Source organism: Sarcophilus harrisii, chromosome 5, assembly GCF_902635505.1.
Source record: "Sarcophilus harrisii chromosome 5, mSarHar1.11, whole genome shotgun sequence".
In the NCBI taxonomy this organism is placed as follows: domain Eukaryota; kingdom Metazoa; phylum Chordata; class Mammalia; order Dasyuromorphia; family Dasyuridae; genus Sarcophilus; species Sarcophilus harrisii.
The window spans coordinates 102,796,722-102,813,524 of record NC_045430.1 but is presented as its reverse complement, the minus strand read 5'-3'; the positions used below and the strand labels follow the sequence as shown (position 1 = coordinate 102,813,524).

Sequence of the window (16,803 nt, the reverse complement as noted above, 5' to 3'; positions counted from 1 at the left end):
AAAAGAACTGGCAGGTTTAGTATTTATGATATCCTTGTTTCCCTTAGTGGGGAGACCCCGAAGAAACCACATATACATTCACTCAATAGTCTCACTGCATACTATTTAATATTTTAATATAATATATTCATGTTACATGTGAAAAAGTACATGTATGTTTCGAAAAAAAAACATGCTCTGTTTAAAGCACTTGAAAATTTAATATATTTCGTCTCACTTGCTTCTTTCCCCTCATAAGATTTAAAATTAGAAGAGACCTTCCAGATCGTCAAGTTTAAGGGTTCTTAACTAGGGCCTATCAATTTGTTTTTGTTTTTTAAATATATAATTTAAATTTTTATTTTAAATATAAATATAGTTTTAAAATATATTTTAATATATTTTCAAATTCATAATGAATTCTATATAATTGATTTCCTTTGTAATTCTATGCTTTTCATCTTGAAACATTATTGTGCATTTTGTGCACATTGTGCATAAATATGCGTTTGGAAACATTATTGTGAAAGATCCATAAGCTTCACCAGATTGCCAAAGAGACCCATGGCACACATAAAAAAGGTTAAGAACTTCAGACCAAGTCCAACCCCACTCATTTTACAAAAAGGCAAACTGAGGCCCACAGTGCTTATTTATATGACATCATCCTAAGTAGTGATTAAAGCATTTCACATAGCACAATCACCCTCTGGGATAGATACCCCAATTATCCCCATTTTATATATGAGGAAATTGAGGCACAAGGAGCTATAAGTACCCATGCAAGTAAGTCAATTACTATGCAATAGTATCTGCAGCAGCATTCAAAGGACCACGACTATCTCCTATAAGCACCTAGTTTCCCAAATTTACACCAGTAATAAGTAACAGATTAAGAATCTACCTTCAGATCCTCTGACTCCCAACTGATGGGGTCTTTCCATTACACCAACACCTCTGAAGACAGGAATTACAAATGTTTGTGTTAACCTTTTACAAATGAGAAAATTAAAGTTCAGGGGTTGCTAGCTGATAATGGTAAGTTTAGCATGTATATCACACTTTTTACCATTTACAAAGCATTTCTTCACCACCTACCTCAGGGAAATATAAAGTATCACCAGCCCTAGATTACTGATAACAAAAATAGGTTTAAAAAGGCTGATTTGCCCAAGATCACACCACTAGTAAATGTTCAAACCAAAGTGTGAAACCAGCCTCCCCAACTCCCCCAGGCAGCCACAAGAGCCTAATTTATCAACAGATGGGGCCGGTTAGCAGCGGCCTGGTACCCCTTCACTCCTGTGGGCTTCACACCACATTGGTGCTGGACCTCGTGTGAACACCCTTTTGGGTTAGAACTCCAGAGCTCCAGCAGTCCACCAGCCCCAGTATTTCTGGTAGCAGGGACTCCAGGTAGGCACAACAATACCTACCCTGAATCCAGTGCTTCTACCAACAGACACAATTACTGTATTTTATCACACTGTCTCTCACTTAAAAACACATTAGTACTTTCTCCCAGACTAATTCACATGGGGGAAAAAAAGTGTTTTGTTGTAATTTGGTACCATATTCCCCAATCTTTTTAATTTGAGAAAGGTTCAGTCAGACATAACATCAGAATACCAAAATTTAATTTGGAAAAACAATAAACTGTGTGAAGTTAATCAGCAAGACCTCTCTAGTTTGACAGAATTTGTTTGTACAATCCAGGGGGAAAAAATTGGTACTTTCTCCCTTGAGCTCCCTCCCTATTCCTACAATGATATTTTTCTGTAGCTACGTCTCACAGAATCAAGTGCTGCCTTTTTTATTTCGTCTTGCTTTAAAAAGGAAGAATGATTCATTTAAATGGTGTAAGATTGGCCCTCCATAGAAAGCAAAGCCTTTACCCAGTCTGAGACTTTTTCAGGTAGCTTGTGCCTAATGGTTAACACAACGCAGAGACTCACTCCTACGGGCTTTAGAAAGTTAGGGTTACTGTTTTGTCAATCAAACTTCCATATACAGGGGAGGAAGCACCCAGAATTCATAGGACGATTCCTGAATTCCTCCCTACTCATTTTAGTAGGGATTTGCATTTTTCGTATCTCCTCTCATTTTTTACATAAATAATTCCTTCCTCTCCTGCCCTCTGCTAACATCTCCTCCTCTGAAGATCATTTTCTTTTCACAAGACACCAGTCTCCCTCACACAGCCCTCTCAAGTCTCCGAGTCTTCTGGATTATAGGATTCGGCTCATAGGATCAAATCTTAAGTGACATCAGACATCTAGCTTAACCCTCTTTGTGATACAGATCCCTTTTCAGAATAACTTTTTTAAAATAAGTGAACAAAATGCTAAATTTCAGTTAGAGATTAAGGAAAATAAAGATGTAATTTTTTCCCCCATCCAACTTTACAGACACTCTAAAATCTATCCATCAATCCCTTAGAGATTAACTCTTCCTATACAGATTAACTTGTTCAAATCCACACAGCTATTAAATGGCTCAATTTCCCCAGAATATCCTAAATGACCTATATTTCTCCAATTTCCCTTTAGGGAAATTTAGGACTAAATGAGTCAACCTTTAAATACTCCTTTAAAAAAAAGTTATAAGATCTATTAAGATTACTTTGCAATTATTTACATTTAAATAAATAGATTTCAACAAAGACAATGTAATAATAAATTCCTATCTCTTCATTCCCATTCACTCACCTTTTTTGTGGTTATGGAACATATATAGTATGTGATTCTACTTCTGTTTTTTTAAAATTTTGCATTATTTTACATAAATCTTTTCTGATTTCTTTGTATTCCTCATATTTGTCTATCTCAGCTGAATTGTTCCATAGCATTTTACCATAATTTATTTAACCATTCCCCATGGCTGAACATTTAGACTGCAGTGTTTTTACAATTACATCTAATACTGTGGAAATTTTCAGATGGCTCCTCTTTTCACTTTGATAACAATTTCAGGAAATATTTCTCACAAAGGAATTTCCAGGGATGGCTATTAAAAGGAAAAGAAAAAAAAGTTTGCTATGTACTGCAAGTTGCTCCTAAAGAATTTCTTTGCAATTCCACCAACAGTTACAAGTGTGCCCATTTCCCCCCACAAAAAAAAATCCCATCAAGACTAAATGGTGTTACTATTAGTTATTCTTTCTATTTTGATGAATGTGAATCGCATCCTTTTATCTAGCCCAGAATTGCATAAAAAAGGTAATCAGAAGTCACAGCCCTCAAAGAAAAATCCCCACTGAGAAAGATCAAGTAAACAGGCCAGAAAATCATAGCAGTGCCCCCAGCTGGAAAGCCCCAGAAAAGTCTGTTAGACTGTGCTATGACCAGGGAAACAAAGTGAAAAAAGATCCTTTTTGGGAGCTTAAAACTCTGTCCTGAAGAAATATTATGGGTCAAGAGATGTCCAAAAGGAACTCCCAAGAGATGCAGAAATCCAATAAGCCTCAGGGGCTCAGGAAAAAACTAGGGCCACAAGAACTAAGAGTGCCTGAAAAAAAAAAAAAAAAGTTTTAAAAAATGAAAAATGATATATATATATAGAAAAAAAAGATGGAAGGAAAATGAGATTGGAATAGAGCAAAGAGAATTCAATGACCTCATGAAATAACAAAAAGAATCAAAACAAAATTAAAAGATTTGAAAAATAGAAGAAAATGTAATATGCCTACTTGTGGAATAACAACTAATCTGGAAAACAAGTCAAGAAGAAACAATTTAAAAATCGTTCTGCCTAAAACCCATGAACAAAAAGGGGGAAAAATGAATTTTTGTTATTTCAAGAAATCATAAATGAAAGCTTCCAAGATTAACTAAATAGGAGGACAAAGTGAAAAAAAGAAATAATCTACTGGGTCACCTCCTGAAATCTCAAAAGTTAACTTATTACAAGAAATAAACAACAAAATTACAAAATTTGGGAATCTCAATGTAAACTTTCATAGTAACCAAAACCAACAAAGATAAAATAAAAAGCTAAGTAGACTGATGTATCTTTAGTAATTACTGCATAGGAATAGAAAGGAAAATATAAATATGTGCTTTTTTTTTTCCAGCTGTGTATGGTATCTTAAAAAAAAAAAAAAAAAAACAAAAACTCCCAAACTGATCAGGTACTAAAGCATAAAACCTCATAAAAAATGCAGAAATATTTAACTTTGTTTGCTGATCATAAGGCAATAAAGATAAAAGGACTTTGGAGAAAGTCTTCAAATTTAAATGGAAACTAATTTAATCCAAATGGTCAAGGGGGGAAAAAAAAAAAATCACAGAAACAATAGATCATTTTATCCAAAAGTACTAACAATGAGACAACAAATCAAAACTTTCAGAATGTAGCCAAAGCAGAACAGTCTTTAGGGGAAAATGTTTGTTTTTAAACAATTTCATTAACAAAAGAGAAAGTAAATCAATGATTTAGGTATACATGTAAAAGAAACTAGAAAAACAACCAAAAAAGAAATGGTTAAACCTATTTAAACACTAAAATAAAAAGGTTCAAAGTGAAAGAAGAAATTAACAAACCTGAAAGCAAATGAATAAATAAAACTAGGAACTAATTTTTAACAAGAACAAAGAGTTTTAATTCATCTGATTCAAGTTTTTAAAAGCAAAACAATGGTATAAAACAGTGAAAACAACTTCACAACAAATAAAGAGAAAGTGAAAAATAGTTGAAAACTTTGATCAAGTATATGCCAATAAAATCTTTTTATGTGAGTACAAAGTAAAGCATTTTCTCCCCACCTACCTTTATTTTTCTTGAATTTTTCTTTTCTTTTTCTTTTTTTTGGGGGGGAGTAACATGGCTAATATCAATATATGTTTCACATGACTTCATATGTATAACATATCAAAATGCTTGCTTTCTTAACATGTGCGGAAGGCACTGGAGGAAGGGAGAATTTTGGAATTCAAAATTTTAAAATGAATATAGAAAAGATAAAAAAATTAACTGAATATAACAGTAAAAAAAGAAAAAGAATGGGAAAAACTGATAAGTAAATGAAATGGATTAATATGAACAAAAATATAAAATACCCAGATGAAAAATAATAAGGGGGAAATAATAAATTGAACAAACCATGAAAGAACTCTCAAAAAAAAAAAAAAAAAGACCAGATGGACTTACAAGTAAATGCTACCAAATGTTTAAACAATTAATTCCAGCATTACATAAACTGTTTACAAAATTAGGTAAACAGGAGATGTCCAAATTATTTCTATGACACAGATATATCCTTGATACCTAAACCAAAGACAAAGCAAAGAAAGAAAATTGTAGGATAATATTTGTAATGAATATTCTCAAAAATATTGAATTAAATATAAACAAGGAAATTACATCAACATAATTAAAAGATTATATACTATGAACATGTTAAATCATACTAAGAATGCTAGGTTGGTTCAATATTTGGATAATTATTTTAAAAACCACATTAAATAATAAAAACTATAAAATTCTGTGACTATCAGTAGCTACAAAAAAGCTTTTGACAAAATATCCATTTCAGTTAATAAAAAAGCATAGGAAAAGATGGCCTTATATTACACATAATATCCATCTAAAACAACAACAAGTATTTACATGTATATATATATATAAAGTTCTCTATAGTTTCTTCATTTATATATATATATGTTTATATATGTACATATATAATGTATATGTGTATATATAAAATGGAGAAATGGAGAGCAAAGGAAAATAAGGATGTCCATTATCACTACTATAGTACTAGAAATGCTAGTGATAGCAGCAAAAAGTCAAACAAAAATAATAATAACATGGGAAAAGCAGAAACAAAATTCAATTTTGGCAGATGATATTCTCTGCTTAGAGAATCCTCAAAAGCCAATAAAAAACTGAAACAAAACTTCAACAGAGTAGCAGGATATAAAACAAGTAAGTGTTATCTAGCATAAATTATCATCATCCATCTACAATGTGACAGAATATAGCATGTTTCCTCCAACCCATATGATGGAGGAAAGAAGTCTAATTTGTCCCTACCTGAACACTCCTGACTTCCCTGACACAATTTCCTATTCCTTTAAGGACATAAAAAGTCCCTGTTATAGGAAGCCTATAGCCCTCTTACCTGCATTTCTGAAACCTACTCCAGTCACTTTCCCTTGTTTTGCTGACCAAGCCCATTTCCATATAAAGACTCAGGAGGGATGTCCAGAGTAACTGTGTCCTGGCATCCTTGCTGCACAGCCTTGAAGTGTTAGGACAAAGCCAACTTCCTTGCGTTAAATACTCAGTGGCTTTCAAGTACCTCATTACAGCCCCACATCAAACCCCAACTCAGAGAGTAGTGCCATTAGAGCTTCGCCTCTGACTCACATAAATCATCAGCATTTCTGTGCATTACCATAAAAATCCAGCAGGAAGAGATTAAAAGAGAAATCTCATTCAAAAGAACTAGAGGATGTTCAAAATATTTGACAGTTTGGATACCATGACACATAAAGGAGTAACTACAAAACAGGCCTTAGAGAAATATTGGAATTAATCATTAAAGAGATATTTTTGAGCTGTGTCAGTAGAATAAGAATACTACCTAAGTTAATTTAGTTATTCAGCATAATAAACTACAAAGAGCTAAAAATATAACAACAAAATTTATATACTGAAAACAAAGTCAACAAGTCCTTATCACTACCCTAAATGAATTTATTCTATGCTACACCAAACTACCAAAGGGCAAATATAACCCAATATACAAAATTCATATGGAGAGAAAAAGTCAACAAGCAATTATTGAGCCCCTGATAAGTTCAGGGGAGATAAAGAAAAGGAAAAAAAAAATAACCATCCCTGCTCTCAAGAAACTTAAAACTTAAAGGTGTTCAGTTGTGTCTGACTCTTCATGACTCCATTTGGGGTTTTCTTGGCAAAGATAATAGAGTGGCTTGCTATTTCCTTTTCCAACCCATTTTACAGATGAGGAAACTGGGTCAAACAGGATTAAGTGACTTGTCCAGGGTCACTCAGCTACTAAACATCTGTGGGTGGATTTGAACTCAGATGAATCTTTCTGATTCCAGGTCTTCTCCCCCAGCTCTATCCCCTGCGCAAGGTAGCTGCCCCAACAACCATATACAAATAATATATAAACAGAATAAATTAGAGATATCTCAGATGGGGTTGGGAAAGGCTCCTTGCAGAAAGGAGGTCTTTAGACTTTAATTAGCCACATTATCTTGGCCAAGATATAACCTCTTTTAGGCTTCAGACTCCACATTACATAAGTAATAGCACCTATTTTACTGGGTTAATATGGGGATCAAATGAGAAAACATATGCTGGTTATTACGATATCATTCATATAATTTATCATTTAAATGATAAATTCCTAACAAAACAAAGGATAAGAAAGATCATGAGATTAAATGGGAAATTTTCATTATATAAAATTGGAACGCTTCTGCACAAAGCTAATGCAATTAGGAGCAGCTTGATAGTACAGTGGATAGAGCACTGGCCTTGAGGCCTGAGGATCTGAGTTTAAAAGTGACCTTAGGCCCTTACTAGTTGTATGACCATTGACAAATCATGTAACTCCAACTGAGATCAAAATTGAATAACTGCTTAAAAAAAAAAAAAAAAGTCAATGCAATTAAAAGCAGATGCCATATAGTTAACTGGTAAAATACCTTTGTAGCCAGTTTGCCTGATGAGTTCTAACATTCAAGATATACACATTATAGGGAACAGATTAAAATAAATAAGAATAAGAGCATTTTCCCAAGAGATAAATGGCCAAAGGGCATAAACAGGCAGTTCTCAGAAAATAAAAGAAAAAAATCTGTCAACATGTATATGAAACACATTCCAAATCACTAATAAGAGAAATGTTAAAAAATAACACTAAGGTCACATCCTTCAAATTTTAAAAATGACAAAAAAGGGAAAATGACAATTGCTGGAGGGTTCTGGTTAGAGGGGCACATTGATACAGAGCTGTGAACTGGTACAGACATACTGCAGAGCAATTTGGAATTACATGGCCAAAGTTGCTCAACTATGTACCTTTTGACCCAGAAATATTACAATGAAATACATATTCAGAAGTGATAAAAGAAACTATATGTACAACAATATTAATAGCCACCCCTTTTGAGTTAACAAAGGGCAAAGGGGATGTGCCCATCAACTGCTGAATGGACAAATTATGATATATCAATGTAAAGAGTAACTACTTTCAGCACTTATTTAACATAACATTGAGAATTCTAATAATTTCAATATAAAAGGTTTTTTTTTTAAAGGCACTATGGAAATTTCAATCTCTTGGTTCCAAATCCACTCAGTCAACTAATATTTATTTAGCCCCAGCACTATGTTAAAATGCTCTCAACATAACCAATACATAATGTTTACATAGCATCTTATGATTTACAAAGCACTTTCCTTCCAACAACTCAATGATTGGGAATTGCAAATATTACTACCATTTTATAAAAAGAAAAACTGAGGCTTAAAGACATGGAATAGCATGCCCACAGTCATATAACTAGTCATTGTAATTGGAATTCAAAGCTAGCTATCTTCTGACTCCAAAATAAAATAGTTGGGGAAAATGGCAAAGATACCTGCTATCCCATATGTATCCAGCCCCTGATAGTGGCTCTAATTGTTGCATAAGTATACTATTATAAATTCATGTCTAAGACATAAGACATATAATGGGGAGGATGAGGAGGTATGTATACTTGAATTCTATTCCAAGCAAATGTCTTTTGGTATCCCCAAAACTTAGCACAGTACTGGCACATAGTAGGAGCAAAATAAACACTGACTGTTACCAACTAATTAATGCCTTTGCCTTTTAGATTACCTTCCATCAATGCTTTTTATGTCTTACATATAACTAGTTGTACATGTGTATGTGTATCTGTGCACAGGCACTTTAAAATGGGAACTCCATGAGCCCAGAAACCATCCTTATTTTCCTATGTACCCCAACAGTAAGCCTAGAGTCTGGCAGATTTTTTGTGCTGTTACAAATACTTGTTGACTGAGCAAACCACCAGTAAAGTTGCTTTAGTTTTTTTCAAGGGTTCAATCTCCCCATCTTTACAATGACTTGGATAGATAAGTTGACTTCTAAGATATCTTGTAGTTTGAATATCCTAGAAACTCTTCCTTATAAAGAAACCAGGAAAAAATAAAGCTGCCTGACAATGTCATTTCTCAAATTTCTCAGTTGGCTTTTTATTTATCTTCACCCAATTTCCTCCTTTAGTTATCAAAAGAAAGCAGATTTTAAATCCCAATGCAACAAAGCATAATCATAGTATGCCCACCTTTGTGGATGGTCATTCAGAAGACTCCTGACTAATCAGTGAGGGTGGTATGTGATCCTTAAATGCTCAAAGAGCTCACAGGAAGCATCAGTGACTCAATGAGACATCAATCTCATTACTTAGATATTCTCCAGATTGCTGGAAAGATGGACAGAAACAGTGACAAGAGACAGCGATGGAAAGGGCAACAAGAAAATTAGAAAGATTGGAAGGGGCCAGGCAATAAAGAATTTCAAATGCCAAAAAAAGACTTTGTCATTGATTCTGGCCACTGGAACTCACAGAGTTCTTTAGAAAAATCTGCTTGGGATGCCCAATCAACTGGGGAATGGCTGAACAAGTTGTGGTATGTGAATGGAATGGAATACTATTATTCCATATGAAATGATGAACAGGCTGATTTCTAAAAAAACCTGAAAAGAATTACATGAACTGATGCTTGTGAAGGGAGCAGAACCCAGACAACACTGAGCACAGTAATAGCAACACTGTCTGGTGATCAACTATGGTAAGACTTAGAAGACAATTCTGAAAGACTCGTCAGAGAACATGCTACCAACAACCAGTGACAGAACTCTGGAGTGTAATATTCTCTGTAAAATGTAGTGTTCTCTGTTGAGGTTTCCTTGGGGTCTCTAGAGGCAGCTGCCTTGGTAATCGCCACAAATGCAGCCAGCTGTTAAAATCCAAATCCTTTATTGTCCTATCTCCTTCACTTGGGGCTCGGCTAGTTTTCTGGGGGCCTTCTGGAATCTTGGTTTCAAGTGGGGAAGCGAAGGAGGAAAACCCATCATCAAGGTGGTGTGAGATGGGATGAATATGTCCGAGTCCAAGGATTTGTGCTCCAGCCTTCAGCCTCCAGCCTTGTGTCCACTTGTCTCTGAATCTCCCTGGCTGAGGCTTCTTGCTTATATGCTGTACACCGAGTACAAACCAATCATTATATCACTAGGAAACCATTATTTGTTGTACGATTAAATCAATGATAAACTAGATTTAACCATTGTCTCCTGGATTCCACTTAATACCTTGTTCTGGCCCATAATATCTTCTTGTAGGATTAAATCAATCTTATTGAACTATGCTAAATTGGATAACTATTGTCTCTATCAATTCCACTGATTTAGTACTTTGTAAGAATCCTTTGTTTGAAGTTCAGAGTTCTGGGCCATAACAATGGAGTATGAATGCAGATTGAAGCATACTAGTTTTCATGATTTTTTTTTCTTGTGGTTTTTCCTTTTTGTTCCAATTTTTCTTTCACAACATGACTAATGAGGAAATATGATTGATATAGATTATACATGTATAACTTATGTCAGATTGCTGTCTTGGGGAGGAAGGGAGGAAAAAAAATTGAAGCTCAAAAATTTTATAAAAATGAGTATTCAAATATATTTATTGCATAAATATTAAAGTAAATTCCATGTGAATCATTAAAAAAAAAAAAAAAAAAAAAAAACGCCCTGGCAATTGAATGGAACAGGGAGTCCAGTTAAAAATAAAGACTTATTGCCATATACATATAAAAAAATCATGAGGCCTGAAACTAGAGTAATGGCTATATGAGTGAAGAAAAAGGAACATATGCCAGAGATGTTGAAAGGTAGAAAGGATAAGATGTGGCAACAGATTAGATACGATATTTTTAAATTTACAAAGCACATATTATCTTATTTGAGTCTTCCAACAATCCTGAGGTAAGTACTATAGCTATTATTATCATCATCCCCATTTTACAGATGAGGAACCCAAGGGGCAAAATTGACCATGATCTTATAGTGGATATATAAGATATAATTTGTACCTAGGTTTTCCTGAGGGAGGTCGGCTCTCCATCTCCTCTTAAGACCCTACGCTTGCAACTATTACAAGAGATAGATAGTATGGTGCCCTAGAACACTGGATCTCAGAGTTACAGCTTCCTCACCTATAAAGTAAAAATGTTAACTAGGTAACCCTCCCCCCCAAAGTTTTAAGCTTAATGTCTATATTCTTATGGCATACTGAGACTAGGAGGCAGTTTGACTTGAAAGTATGAATTCCAATTCTATTTCAATTGACTTTTCCTCCAACTTTGGACAAGTCAATTAAACTGATAATATTAATTTTTACAAACTAGTTTACAGTGGAGCAGAAGGGGAGGTTCACTTGTAAAATACTCAGTAAACATCAAAGCTGAATCAGAGAAATGCATTAGCAACCACCATCTAGATAAGAGATGACTCCAAAAGTGTGGCTGACTGGCAGGCTCAAAAACACTCATTGGGAGGGAAGCTACCGCTTAAATCCTAACTTTTCTTCCATCACAAAAAAAAAAAAAAAAAAAAAAAAAAAGTTTCTCAGTAACAAACAAAGCACCTTCCCAAACCGGAGGTTCAGTTCAGCTCCTCTGTCTTTCCAGGTTTTCCCACACCAGTTGCTGAGGGATTAACTGTGCCCACTGATTTGCCCCTTGTGGAAGGGAATAAAACAAAGTAAGGACCACTGTTGGCAAAGAGGGAAGATGAAAGATACCCTCCCACACACAACAGAAAAGTCTTCAACTTAAGGCACAGGCTCCGATCCATCAGACTGCCCTTCAAACATGTTTGCCATTCATTCTCTCCTCCAAAGAAAAGTTTGTTGTTTACTGGAATCTAGAAACCATGCAAGGATTGCTTGTTGGCTGCCAGCAAACATGCTTTATTATGCAGCAATTTTTTTTTTAATCACATCCCAAGAAATGGAAACATTCCCAAACCATTTCCAAATGGTCCGCTATAGTTTCTTGACCCTTACAGCTTTTTAAAATTCTTGATCAAGCAATGGGAAAGTGTGAAATTGAACTTTTCATGAATATTAAAGAATACACACCATCAAAGCAAATAGATACATATATATATATATATATATTTAAATACATCCTAAATTACAAGTGACACCTATCCATCCCTCTACTGTAATAATGAGTAGACATCTGCTTAAATTACCAGAAAAGGCAATAATAAAAATAAATTTATATTGAAACTATGAATGTGGTTTCCAAGCTACACTTAAAACATTTTGCTTCAAATTTGGGTTGGTCTTTAAATTTGTACTTTTCTACTTGCAGAATTTCATTTTTATTCTGGCACAAAGAGGTGAGCTTCTTAAATAGTCCTTCTGGCTCAGGGATAACCACCATCCAAATTCATGTTTACAGTAAATATATGAGAGAAATCAAGAAAAGTATTTTCCCCCTAAAAATACTGCCCTGTTACTGGTGCAGATTTTCCTCAAGTTGGATTTATTGCTATATGGCTAAACAGAATTTGCTGATTTAAGACTCTTATTATTTAGTTACCTCAGTTTGTGTTATGAAGCATGAAATAAATTAGATTATTCATACCACAGTATTTTACAGAACACAGTGGAGAATTGAATCTATAAAGTATAAGATGTGTGTTCTTAAAAGTGTCAAGACACTTTTAAGTTCTTTAATTGAGGTGCTCCAAAAGTATAGCTATCACCATATATGAATGAATAGTTAAGTCCCACAAGTTTCACTGGTTATTTTTTCTAAGGCAAAAATCTCTACACCTGCTCCTACCAAAATAAACAATAAAAAACAACCCTCCAACTATCTCTGTCCCTATATGAAAACTTATGAAAATTTAACTTCCACCAGAGGACTCTGTATAATAAGAAAGAATACTGACTTTCTCAACAGGTAAATTCTAAATAAAACTCAGCACCTCAATATGGAAGAAGGGTGTCAGAAGCTTTTTCCAAAAACTTAAGAAAAGTGATTTTTGTATTTCTTTTCTACCCACTTAAAATGAGGTGTTGATAACTTATTAAATAAAACAGGCCAAGCTACCAATAAACTTCCTTGTAAGAAACTGAAGTGCAAAGGAAGGAGTCTGCTCTCCCATGCTCTCCTTAAAGTGAGCCAATCAAATAAATACACACTGATGGGAAAAGTAAGTAGGGAAATGTACAGTCTTTCTTATGTTCCCACATGATCAACTTTTCAAAAGAACAGAACCACCAACCTTAATTACGCAACTACTGAGGGCAAGTGCTGTTTGCAAACTACACACAGGCAGCTGCATTTACAACTAGACATGGACAGAAAACAAGGAAAATTCTACAATTAGATTTCTCGGTGCCCTGTCAATTAGAGAAGGTCATTTTAAGCCAGGGCAACTTCCATTTTCCTTATGCATCAGAGGAGTTATTTACTGGGATCCTACTCTACTTACCTATGCATTGACCATAAAATACCATTCAGCAAGTTCAATCATCTTAAAAAAAAAAAAAAAAAAAAGTCCAAAACATTCATTGTCCAATGCTAAGAAAAGCTGCCACTAGGATTCTTTTTCCAGTGCCTTCAAAATTGTAGCTTTTAATTATAATCAGAGGGAAGAGAAGGCTCAATCCTCAAAAAAGAAAGAATCCATCCAACCTTGCAGGATGAGCAAGTTCAGGGTTTTAAAGAATGAAGAGAAAGCCACTCTACAGAATAAAAGTTAATTTCCCCCAGTCCACATGTTAGGGTTGCAAATACAGAGGCAGGGTTTTAAAAGGCAGCACTAATCACTTGGGGGTGTTTTACAGTTCAAAAAACAAGGCTGGTGTGCTTCTTTTCCTGACCAATTGTGACAAAGCTTTTCATTGTCAAAAAAAAAGGGGAGGGGGGGAGGAAGCGAAAACATGAGAGGAAAGAAGGGGGGGACAAACAGCAAGGTTAAATTAAAGGGTATATATAGACTGCAAGCTGCATCTTCTTCCCTCGAGCCCCGGAGATCGATCGCGAATGGAACAAACTGCAACAAACCCACTTTTAAGAAACAAGCAAACACCGATTCCCTCCCACCCCCCACCCCGGGGTCGAGCCAAAAGGTTTTTTAAAACATGGAGGGAGGAGGAAGAGGAGGAGGAGGAAGAGGAAGGAGGAGGAGGGGGGGGGGAAAAGAGCTTTACCTTAATGGTACACTGAACAGGAGTCTCAGACATGTCTCACAGCAAGAGAGATCAGGAAGTTCTCAGTTTTTTTCCACTTTCCTTTCCTCTTCCCCAACCCAGAAATCCTCCAAACAGGCAGCCAGATGCGATCATTTAAGAAGTTTCTTCTACCATCTTCATCACCACCACCACCCCCCCAAAAAAAATCCAAATCCCGGAGATCCTGCGGCTTCTGCCCTCCAGCAGAAGAGGCAGCCTTGCAGTTCTTTTCCGGAGGGCTGGGAAGAAGCGGTCGGGGTGAGGAAGGGAAGAAAGGAGAGTCGGGGTCAGGGGACCCGGGAGGGAGGTGTATTTTGGTCGGCTTGGAGCTTGTCTGGTGGATGAGACTGTTTATCTGGGTCTCTCTCTCCTCTCTGGCTTGTCCGTCCGTCCGTTCCTCCCCCCTCCTCCTCCTCCTCCTCTTCCTTCTACCTCCTTCCTTTCCTTCCCTCCCTCCTCCTCTTTCTCCTCCTCCTCCTCCTCCTCCTCCTCTCCTCTCTCCCTCCTTCTCTCTTAATGTTTTCCTTCCTGGAAGAGAGAAACTGAAAGGCGAACTGAGAAACCTCTATGCTCATTGATCTTGAGAGTTTCGGTGCTGAAACTGACGTGAATTCCCAGCAAAGAGCTCTGCCTCTTAAAGGAGCCACCAGGAAATAAAGGCTCAGGTTACAGCCAGGCATTGGGGAAATAAATGCAGGACGGGAGACTTGGGGGGGGGGGGGGGGGGGGGGGGGGGGGGGGGGGGCCGCCGATAAAACAGGTGAAAGTGTTGAAACTAAGAGGAAGGAGGGTGCCCTGCCTTTAACTTCGAAAGGCCGATGCATCCCTGGGGGGAGGGGAAGAGGAGGAAATAAGGAAACCAGCAAAGGAAATAAAAAATAATACGGACTTGGCAACCCTTTATGCTCTAAGATTTTTTTTTTAATTTTGTGCGAATGACTGCATCACTTAAGTAAAAGTAAAAGATATTTTTAAATGTTACATTGTTTTTTTTTTTGGTTTTTTTTTTTTTTTTTGCATTAGGAAACTACAGGATTTATTAAAACACCTACACGTTACCTAGTCTCTAGTAAGCTACGTTTAAAATGCATGAGTGGTGGAGGTTTTCCCCCCCTCCCTTGCCCTCCCCAAGCGTAAAAAGAAACCTGGGATAGTCTTTTAGGGATGAAAAATCTAAACGAGGAAATAAAACAATAGCCTTTGTTCTTCTTGACTGCTGCCTCTTTAAGAGAATCTACCAGGAAATGGGAGATCAGGTTGCAAACTGAACACAGGGAAATCTGGAGAGAGCCCGGGAGGGACATTGGAGACAAAAGCATTGGAGGCTGAGCCAGAGCCAGAATGATGGATTAGGAAGATAAAGTGAGCTAGAAGATAAAACCAGAAAGATTTTTTTTTTCTAGGAAAATAGACGTATTGGAAAGGAAAGACGTAGGTTGAATTCAGAGTACTGGGGGAGGGGACCACTCTAACGAAAACTGCATTCAGGAGAAGGAAAGAGTAGACAGTTATCAAAGGCAGTTTAGTTCCCGTTCCTTTTCCTCAACCTCCTCCCCCTTTTGAAATAAATTGCATTCAGTGAGTGCTGTCCTTTTAAAGAAACAGCTACTTCCTAACAACTGAAATTTGCTGCTTGACTACAAAGTTAGCAGGATGTGTAAATGTAGATAAGAAAGAAGGAAAAAGGAAACGGCATTCTAGAGGAACTGATGTTTAGAGGGAGGAAAATGAAGTATATACCATTAGGACTTTATAAAAGAGCTTAAGGTAGGAGATAGTCTAAGGCAAATTGGGGGAGGGGAGAGGAGAGGAATCCTGTGAATTAAGAATATACTTTACAGTTAACTTGTTAAACATCTTAAGTTTCAAAATTTGCTCCCATACATTATAGTGTCTGAATATACAGACTTCTTAAAAGTCTTCTTAAAAGGGGAAGTGGCAGTTACTCTGAGCCAGTGTCTTCAGTTAGAACAAATTATGCTCAATTAATCTTTTTTTTAACAGTATTAACAATTAAGGCACCAAGATAATTCTCCAGAGGCCTGCTGAATATTTCATTTTTCCAAGTAATAAGTGACCAGTCCTACCTAAGTACTCACTAGGTCAAGAAAAAGCCATTCACGCATTATAACCTATATTTCAAAGGGCAGTTAGGATCATAAAGCTGAAAAAAGCATGTCAGATCATCATGAAGAAACTGAGGCTTAAAGGAGTAAGGGTAATTATTAGTAAGAGTTATTTGAACCTGGATCTCCTAATTGCAGATTCATTACTTTTAAACTTGTACTTATCTCTGTTTGTCCCAATTTTCTGATCTGTAAAGAGAAAAATAACAATAATGATACGCACCTCCTAGGGTTGTTATGAGGATCATGTAACGATTGTAAAGTGCTTAACACAGTGACTGGCTTATGTTAAGCAATGTGTTATTATCATTTCTTTAGTTGGATGTAATTGTTCCATACCTGATAAATTTAAAGTAGATTTGAAATGCCAAAGTTTTTAGAGTAATGATTTTTAT

At 35.9% G+C, this 16,803-nt stretch overlaps 1 protein-coding gene and 1 long non-coding RNA gene across 4 annotated transcripts in view; one reads left to right on the top strand and one right to left on the bottom strand.

Moving 5' to 3' along the window:
* Positions 1–14,702, bottom strand: part of ETV6 (ETS variant transcription factor 6) — a 305,038-nt gene extending 290,336 nt beyond the window's left edge. For all 3 annotated transcript variants that reach the window (XR_004229489.1, XM_012550761.3, XM_012550762.3), the window contains exon 1: positions 14,262–14,702. Coding sequence is in view for 2 of the 3 variants with exons in the window: in XM_012550761.3 (XP_012406215.1) it covers positions 14,262–14,294 (33 nt within the window). In the remaining variant the exon portion in view is untranslated. The remainder of the gene's footprint in view (positions 1–14,261) is intronic.
* Positions 14,703–15,423: 721 nt separating this feature from the next.
* Positions 15,424–16,803, top strand: part of LOC116419231 — a 71,813-nt gene continuing 70,433 nt past the window's right edge. The window contains exon 1 of the long non-coding RNA XR_004229487.1: positions 15,424–16,049. This is a non-coding gene — a long non-coding RNA (uncharacterized LOC116419231). The remainder of the gene's footprint in view (positions 16,050–16,803) is intronic.